Consider the following 9,835-nt stretch of genomic DNA (forward strand, 5'->3'; position numbering starts at 1 on the left):
ATATGTTAGATTGAGGTGTATCTAGTTCAGCTAGTTATCTCTAGTTGAACGGTGTTGGGGTCTCCATCCTAGCTATCTCTAGCTGAACTGTGCTGGTCTCTCTCCTCTCCTGTCTAGACCGAAGTCCACTCCCACACCTACTGGGTCCCTAAGTGCCAACGGGGTGCCAAGTGAAGGTGTTGACTACGACAGATTGAAACAGGTAGGACTTTTAACACAATGTTTCAGAAAGAAGTAACCTTTTATTAATGTCAGACTGACATACAGTGCTGTACTTCATGTAATATTCACTCACTATATTATTGTGCAGGACTCCTATTAGTATGTTCCAGCACCCATATTAATTTGTACTGTAGGTCTAAATTTACCACAGCAGCTGTGGATGAGAGCAGGCTGGCTTCATCTTTGACAGTGTAGGCCAGCTGTAGTGTTTCCTCCATAGAGGAGAGTTGTACGAGGGTGTGCCCAATGACAGAGTTCGGCTCTGGGGCAACACCTCCCTCCTGGCCTCTGAGTGAGTCTGCTAGATAAGGGAGGATTCTCCCGGAGCGCCCCTCCCTATCTGCAGCAGCAGACCCAGGGGACCCAGGGGACCCAGCAGACCCAGGGGACCCAGGGGACGGGGTGCTGCCTCTCACAGCTTCACCGCTGTCCTCAGTCCCTCTGCAGGGGAGCTGAGGAAATGGCTATGGAGGGTGATGCTGGTGTTTGTGACTGTGCCTTTAGTGGAGTCTTTTGAATGTTTTTCAGGACATCCTGGACGAGATGCGTAAGGAGCTGTCGAAACTGAAAGAAGAACTCATTGACGGTACTGACTGAATGAATGATTGATTGATTTATTGAGAAACCCTCGCATGCTGTCTAATAGGATGTGGAAGGATGTGCACTTCCTGAATGAGCACATAGAGAAGGAGCTGGCGGCGTGTCTTCATCATCAGAGAAATGACTCTCTGCTCCCTGCTAGACAATAAAAACAAGAGTATACATGAAAGCAGAAATTCAGCCATTTAGTCTGACTGAAAACACTGAAAGAAGATGATATGTGTAACAGATTAGTAACTGACTAGTCACAGACAGCATCATTCTGCAGACAGGAGTAACAGATGCGTCTCTTCTGTCTCCACAGCCATCAGGGAGGAGCTTGGGAAGTCCAGCTCAGCGTAGAGGGCGGCGCCTCCCTGTACATTATGACATCATGACCTGGCACCTGGTCACCACTACAGACGATAATACACCAGACAGAAAAAAACGGACAAACAACAAACAGGTGGTGATAACAATAAAAACAACCGCATTAATACAGAGGATGTGTTTGTGGGCGGAGCTGCATTGAGACGGACAACACAGCTAGGGGGACGGGAGGCGTGTAGCGTGGGTTCGCTGGCGTCCATCTTATGAAGCCTGCCTGCTCCACCATTTTGCCCAGCGTCTCGCCCGGAGGACAGGACACAGTCTTAAAGAGAAGTGACTGTTTTTATGCAAAGATTTCTCTCTCTGTCCGTAACACAACAAAAAAACAAGGAAAACCTACAACAAATAATCATAACATTAAATTGTATTGAACTCTAAAACTGTATTAACCATTGACGTGAGTGTGAGAAATCGAACAGACAGCGTTCACACTGTGCAGGGGAACTCTACATGGCACACGCTTGTTATGTCATAGAGAAAGGCGGGTTTGGTGAGCGAGGAATGTGGAGGTAAGAGGAGGAGAAGAAAGGGATTCCCAACAGGCCATAGTGAGCCTCTGTGTGTGAATGAGAGACTGATGCACTTGGTATAGTCTACTACTGCAGGACTATGTTCAGCTTGTCTTCCTCAAATACTATTTTAACCTGAATATGTACAAAAGAGAGAAACATATTTACAACAGCAACAAAAAACGATCAATCATGTCTGTTTCAGTGTAGAACCTCGGCCAAGTAGCTTAATCAGATGTCTACAGGAGGGTCTCTTGGTCTGTCGTCTAGTCATCATTTACTGCATCTTTCCCCAGCGCTCCTGAAGAGCTGCCGTTCTCCATCTCGTGTCTGTGTTGTGTGTCTGTGGTTGGCTGATGATGTCACCAGGGGACTTGCCTCTCTGAAGTCAGTCGTTGTAGCTCTTTACCAAACCTCTGACTGACCATGACAATCACCATGGCCAGGTCTGTAGATAGATCTGTTGGACTTTACTTCTCTGTACCGTTATGGTTTGAACACGTTTGTTTTTCTCTCCCTCTCACCTCTGTCCCATTTGGTGCATGATTGGTTTTATATGGTGAGGGTCACAAGGCTGCCACGAAAAATGTTATTGTCATGAATTTATAAGCAATAAGTGTAGCACCCCCCAACACCACACTATAAGTGTAGCACCCCCCCCCCTCCCCGCCCACGCACCCCCCTACCACCGCCACACTCTTTTTGGCTCTTCCAAGCCCCCTAAGAGGAGGTGGTACATAGGCGCTGTACGTGCTCCTGCTCACATCATCCTAAACATTATGTCCATGTTCATCCCTGACTCTGGGACAGAGTGATCTACCCTACTACCCTGTTTATAGCCATCAAGCCATCTACCTTGAATCCAACAGCAACGACAGAGCAGCGAACCGACCCTCGGCTGGTCAGGTTTCCGGTCTGTTCTCTGCTCTGTCGTTGCTGTTGGATTCAAGGTTCCTTCTCTGAGCAGCTTAACCTTGTTTTTCTAGTTTTTTTTATTTGAAGGTCGAGCTGTTCCTGATTGAGGAGATGAGGGACCGCTCACCTTCATTTTGTAACCACAGTCACTGTGGCGATGCTTGTGCCATTCGGTCTCTTTCAGCAGTGCTTACTGACCATCTGATGTGTTTGTTTTTTTCCGTTTGCCTTGATTTCCTCCCTCAGTTCTGAAAACAAGACAACCCTCTGCATTGTGTTTGACGTATTGGAATGAACTTTGAAAATGTAAAATGACAAAAAAGCTGTTTTGTTTCTGTAAAGTTGTGAGTCAGCATTTCCTAACATCTCGATGTACAATCAAGAGAGCAACAGCGGGAACCTGAGAGACTATTGTTAGAGGGCTGTCTGTACTGTCTAACTGTAGCTTCTTCTGTACTCTAGACAAGACTGTGTCTGTAAGGAGGTAGACTGATCAGGGCTCTGTTATATAATCAATACTGCACAGGGGAGGTGAGCATATCCTCCCAACCCTCCTGCTGTGTCTCTACAGTGTCGTCTGGGATATTAAAGGGAGCAGCTCCGCACAGAACAGTGTGTACAGCTTCAACAGCACTTTAAAAACCCATAGAAATCCATGACAACACTATGATGCGACTGCACCCAAGATGCAGCCTCCATTGCCAATATTGTGGCGACTTCACCAAAGGTTTCAGCTTCTACAGTCCTCCTGTTAAAACATGTCACTCTTACTGGGGCGCATTTTGTTTTATCATTGTCAGGAAAGATAATCTCTATCTTTATCATGTCCTTGGATTGGGAAGTGTGAGATTCTGATCAAGGATATTGTTCATATCTACAATGGATAACTTTGTGAATCTTCATGGTTTGTGCCTTGTTCTGAAGTTACATTTAATATGTCAAAGACTAGTAACAGTTTAAAGACTAGTAATAATTCTATAGCGACTGTCATCGAATCAAACATGATCATTGTTGTACTTTTGCATCCTGTTAAAAGTTGTTAAAAAGGGAGCGTTTTTGAATTTAGCCGTCAGAACCCAGACGAACAGGCTTCTCATGCATTTCTGTTACAGAGCGGTTTCTTGCCGCTTGGTAAATTAGAAAACGTACCCACTTCTGCAGCCAGGTATTGATATCATATGGCTGAAGTTGACCTGATTCTGGGGGCCGATCTCATTGAGATAGAGAATGAGATCTAGGATTGAAAATCTGGGATTGAATTCAGTGAGATGTCTCAAACTCATTTCAGTTTCCTTACTTTTTATTCTTTAATCATTCACATTGTACCATACCGTTCTCATATTAATTAGAATTTTCTTACATGCTAACATTGTTTTGTTTGAGCAAATGAAATAAAAATTGCAATACATGGTACAGCTCATTTCATTTGTGTGATTATAGACCTGCCTTCAGCTTGGCTGTCAGGCTCAGAAGACACATCTGCACCTCAGTGCTTCATCAGCGGTTCAGTTCTATTTGAAACCTACAGTAGTTCAACCCAGGAATATATGGACTGTATCCACACAGCAGATGAGAACATAAAGAAGGTAGTAACAGGTGCATTAGTCTACAGCAGTGGTTCTTAACCTTGTTGGAGGTACTGAACCCCAACAGTTTTATATGCGCATTCACCGAACCCTTCTTAATTGGAAAAATAAAATATGATTTTTTCAAATTCAAAACATAGGTATATATTTTACTGATGCACAAAATGAACCGTGCATCAACATCACTGTGTTCAAAGAACAAAACCATCAAAACATGATTTTCACACAAAAACAAAAACATAATAATGAATATTTACTGCAAATCAGTGTGACTTCTGCTGTTGCCTTTCAGAGACCAGTTCAGAAATGTGCAGCTTCACCATGGCAAGTGCCACTCTCATGTCATTTTCGCAACAAAGTCTGTTCCTTTCACAATCACACGACGTACCATGACAACAGTCACAAGTCGACTACTGAGCGCACCAAATTCCCTGCAGCACAGATAGGTCAAGCGATGTAGCGTGGTCACCTGCAGCCAATGATGGCCAAGCGGGGCGTGTCATCACGAATCATATGAGTCGGGTGTGTGTCTTGACCTCCGCCGAACCCCTGAGACTGACTCACCGAACCCCTGGGGTTCGATCGAACCCAGGTTAAGAACCACTGGTCTACAGTATTACTGCACTTGACTATTTATGGCTTAAGTCACATACACTGTGTTGGTCAATGCACGTTACATACTAGAATACACTCTCACAGTAGCTATTAATCTCAGAGATGAACTGCTGTCAGGGCCTTAGTTTATCTGCCACTTATGTTAAGCCCAGGAATTCCCAGCAGGGCTTTTCCCAGACGGTCCAATCCCCTTCTTAATTAGATCACCCACCCTGCTTAACACCCAGCTTTCTCTTCTGCTGCCTCAGTTCAGATGAAAGAGCAAAAACACTGAAGCAGAAAAATCTCTCTCTGAAGATGGCAGGCCCAGTCCTATATATATATACAGTATATACACACACACACACACACCCTGCACAGTTACTGAGCCCTTCTCCCATCTATGAAACCCTGCACAGTTGCTGAGCCCTTCCCTCATCACATGCTCAGTCATCTGACCTCCGCAGCTCCTTTCCCAGAGAGCAGCAGGTCTGGGGTGAGTAGAAGGTAGAAGGTTGCTAGCCAGGCTAGGAGGTTACTGCTGTGTACTGTGTAGTCAGTGTAGTGCAGTCAGGGCAGAACAATGTGGAGCACAGAGACGTGACTTCCTGTGCAAGTGGTTCTGGGGTCGGGCCAGAGTATCTGCAGTTCATCTGAGGTATTGCTGGGAGCGGAAGCTGCGAACAGGAAGATGACTAGGCTGCTGCTGCACTGTGACCTCACAGAGAGGAAGCAGGAGCGGAATGAGAAACACTGACAGGATTGGAGAGTTTGAATTTTGAATGTTTTTTTCTTGCTTCCGTAATCATATGACTGCAGGTGATATCTGACATATCCTCTCTGCCCACCTAGTGTATGGCAATAAACTGCAGATGCACAAGATGATCTAATGTTGACATCCTTTCTGTTAATTTTGTTCTGATGAGGTTTATTGAAATTACTCACAAAGCTTGTGAGTTTAAGCAATAGTCTACCCACCACAACAATTTCCATCCTTTAACCCACCCATCCATCCATCACAAGGCTTATAAAGCAATATCCTCCAACATTGTATAAGAGGCAGACTGGTGCATTGAGGTTAATCAGAGTTGTGCGGTTATAGGACCAGAGTTCTATCCTCCTCCCTGGTGATGAGACCTCCCCTGTGAATCTAGGCTACAAAACTCACCTCTTAAAAAAAAAAAAAGGTAATCAGCTTGATAAAGATATAGCTGACTGACATGGGTGATTTTTTTTATTTTTATGTTGACTTGTATCACGTGAATCATATTCAATATTCATATATGTATATTACACAATCATTTTATAGATCCACATTTAAATGTATGTCACTATGCTATATTAGGCTATAATGTGTGTCAAAAATGAAGACACTGATATCATATACATCTCGCTGAAATATTACAACGGTATATGATCAAAACAAAAGTTCTTTGAAATGTATCGCCTAAGTGATGCTGATACACCGTCAAATGTACCTATGACATTTTACAACAATGCAGATCACATCCATGATGCAGATCCTTCCTCTTCCGCCATTTTGTGACGCTGGTAATCCGACACCAGTAAACAAAGCGCGAGGACGTGCAGTCGTGACTCTCGTGTCCAATCAAAACTCTGTTAAAATCCACAGTCAGCCAATGAGAAAATATAACCGTTTAAACTGATCAGCAGCGGGTCCAATCAGAAAGCTTCGCGCCATCATAGTCACTCACCAGGCTTCGCCGATAGAGGGTGGGAGAACACGCTCTATTTTAATGTTGCTGCAGTTTTAAAAAATATTTATTTTTGTTCCGCATTTTTAAAGGGTTACAAATCGATTTTCCTTGTTGGAGCTGTACGTTACTTATAAAAGGTAAGAAACGCACTTGTATAATCTCTTAAATGAGCATAAAATGATCTGTTTTGCATGTCTTTGTTAAGAACTTGAGTTACTGTAACATCAGCCGGTAGCGTACGTTGGCTGACCAGAGAAGCCGAAGCTAACTGACAGTTGCTGGCGCAGTCTATTTGCTGGGATGACGTCTGTCCATGGAACGGGAGGCATTATAAAATATATCGATACTAAGCTTTTGTAGCACATCCAGTTAAAATGTGAAAGCATTCGCACATTTAAAATGATAACTGGAGCATATCAACACACCGTCGTTTTTCAGTTTAGCTAAATTGTAAACATGGAATCATAGCATGTTCTTTTTCCAGCGAATACTCTGAGCCGCCGTAGTTGACGCCTAGCTATTCTAGCAAGCTAGCTAAGTTAGCTAGTGAGGCTACGTGCAATGCATTTCAGTTGCACGGAGTTCCTCCGGTGTGGCTATGTTCTGCAGCTGGATACACGGTACATGTATAGCATGGGTGCATTATTCACAATTGCCCAACGCCCCTATGAACCGCAACAACTTGGCTAGCTAAATACATAATGTTAGCTAGTAGCGTTAGCTAGGCTAACTAACGTTACCTTACCCCATCTGACCTGCCGCTAGTCTATCTTAGGTTTGAATACATGACGTTTTCCCTCCACACCGCTGTCACTTGCAGCTAGCTATTGTTATTAAAGGCGCAGATTCATTAACGTTAGCGTGCCAGTATCTGATTGCAATGGGATAATGTATTCGATTACCTATACAAAGTTATCGGACTTAAACTAGTTTCATTCAGCATTCAAGCGACTAGCTAGAAATCCCGCTCAGCAACTACACTTGGCTGTCAATGGGTTGTCCCACCGTGTAGCTAGACTAACATTACGTGAGCTACGTCAGCTACTTTCACGTTGTGGCCACCGGTGTTCCTGCAACTTTACAATGTAGAAATCTGACATTCACATATTTAGCAAGCTACATCCAATGTCCAGAGCAGTTTGATTGCAATATTGTTATTAGTCAGGGACTGTGAGATGTGTATTTTTGCGTTCGCTTCAACGTGGCTATTTAACTTAAAATACAATTAAGCGTGAGTGAGCTAACGATAGTGTGCTTAAACACCACTGATCTAACGTAGACAACAGCCGTTCCACATGATGACTGACTTTATTAAAAGTACCTGGTCAGCGAGCTAGCTGGCTAGTGACACAAAGGGCGGGGTAGTCAAGCTACTGAGAAACTCCACCCCCGCCAGCGCCCGCTGCTCTGTGATGTGTGAGGGGGAGCTCTCCAACCTAGTTGGGTGCTGGCGTGCATGCACTACCCTCAGTCACATGGAACACAGCGGGGACGTCTGGACTGCAGCAGAAAGACCTCTGGGTGTGTGACAAGCCTGAGTGTGTTTGTATTCTTGGAGTGTGATGTTATGGAATGTGCTTTACCAAATTAGAGACAAGTGTAACGGCCGGATTAGGTGCTTCATTTCATTCTATTTATAATCTGCTGGTGTCCTGTTATGGGAAAGATACATGACTATTTTAGGAATTTTCATCCGTTCTGACAGTCTGATGTTGTTTTTGCAAATCTGACTTAGTTGCTGCTTAGTTGTGTGATTGAGCTTGGTCATTATTGCAAGGAAATGCCTGTGACATTGCAGTGGATGTAGCAGTGCCAGCCATTTAAGTTAGAACTGACTGTTTTCACAAGGACTACTTTAATGTTTTGTAGAGAAGCTTAAATATTTCTTGTAAATATAAGTGTATAAGTAAAGAAAGGCCTTAACAAGTGCAGTGGGCTAAAGTCTTGTGGGCTTTTAGTGCAACCCTAGAGACAAGCATTTTGAGAGTTTACCTGGATGCCAGGGTAATTCCATGTACAAAGGTATTGAGGGGCTGACAAAAGACTGGCTGTGGATGAAGCAGTCAGGCCCATGCACAGCTAAACCTGGTGGGGACGAGCACGTCAGCAGTTCTGTCACTTTACACACACACACACACACACACACACACACATACTCACACACTCACTGTCCCTCTCTATCCTGCTGATCTCACTGCCCTATTGTCTCCAGTGTCAGACGTTTCTGTCTCTCCCTGTCCAGTGTCTTCATGCACAGACAGAAAGGTTCTCGTTTAGTGTTAAATGACAGGTTCGGAATTTAGCATTATAAGCCACGTTAAAAGGCTATTTCTGATCATATACAGCGTCCGATATCAAGTTTCGTCAAACGGTGCACTCTCGAGATATATCCCATCACCGCTAACACACTCAATGGATTCATAGGTGCATAGACAAAATCCCTCAAAAACACCATAAACAGACAGGAAACTCACCGAGTGGTCACTGGTGTCCGTTGTTTCCGATTGTGTTTTATTTATCATGTAGCATAGAACTATTTTCACTTGCAGTACATACGTTTGGAAACTTCCTCTTGAACTTTGGGAGGTCTTGACTGAGTTTGGAGGCTACCGTAGAAGAAGAAGAGCCACTTCTGGGTCACAGGTCTACACAACAAGTCGAGAAGCCTAGGATCGCTTTGCAGTTGGTATTTCATTGATAAGTGTTAGGTAGAAGTGTTTGTTGATCAACACAAATATGGGACGCGGATTAATCTAAACATTTCTGGCTTTGTTGTCAATACAAATCAATGGATGTAATTTGATCAATAAAACCCGATCGGAAGCATACTTTGTGGCATTTTTTCTGCCAGAACATCAACGGACACCAGTGACCACTCTGTGAGTTTCCTGTCTTTGGTAACGAGAGTTCATGGTGTTTTTGTGGGATATTGTCTATGCACCTATGGATCCTTTGAGTGTGTTAGCGGCAACGGGCTGTATCTCGTGAGTGCACTGTTTGACAAAACGTTGCTATCGGACGCTGTATATGATCGTAAATAACCTTATAACATGGCTTTTAATGCTAAATTCCGAACCTGTCCTTTAACTGAACTGACTCAGACACAGTTTATGGTCCAGTGTGTCTGTGTGGAAGAAGTCCACACCTGACTTCTGTTTAAAACAGCTTTGCACTGTGATGAGAGACAACTTTCAATACAATTGAATTTTACAATGAAAGTGAAAGTTCTGACCTGCAAACTTCTAGCTTGCTCGCTTCCTTCAATCTTTCTTTCATCCATCCCTCCTCCATCTCTTCATCACCCTCTCCTGCCCCCTCCACC

General features: G+C 43.9%; 1 protein-coding gene across 1 annotated transcript in view; it reads left to right on the top strand.

The window, feature by feature from the left end:
* Window positions 1-2,543, top strand: part of enah (ENAH actin regulator) — a gene marked incomplete at its 5' end in the record, with an annotated part of 80,155 nt that extends 77,612 nt beyond the window's left edge. The window contains 3 exons of the mRNA XM_084447470.1: window positions 118-202; window positions 751-808; window positions 1,127-2,543. Of these exons, the coding sequence (XP_084303596.1) occupies window positions 118-202; window positions 751-808; window positions 1,127-1,164 (181 nt within the window). The 3' untranslated portion in view covers window positions 1,165-2,543. The remainder of the gene's footprint in view (window positions 1-117; window positions 203-750; window positions 809-1,126) is intronic.
* Between the last annotated feature and the right edge of the window lie 7,292 nt (window positions 2,544-9,835).

This window comes from Borostomias antarcticus, assembly GCF_949987555.1.
Source record: "Borostomias antarcticus genome assembly, chromosome: 12".
Lineage (NCBI taxonomy): Eukaryota > Metazoa > Chordata > Actinopteri > Stomiiformes > Stomiidae > Borostomias > Borostomias antarcticus.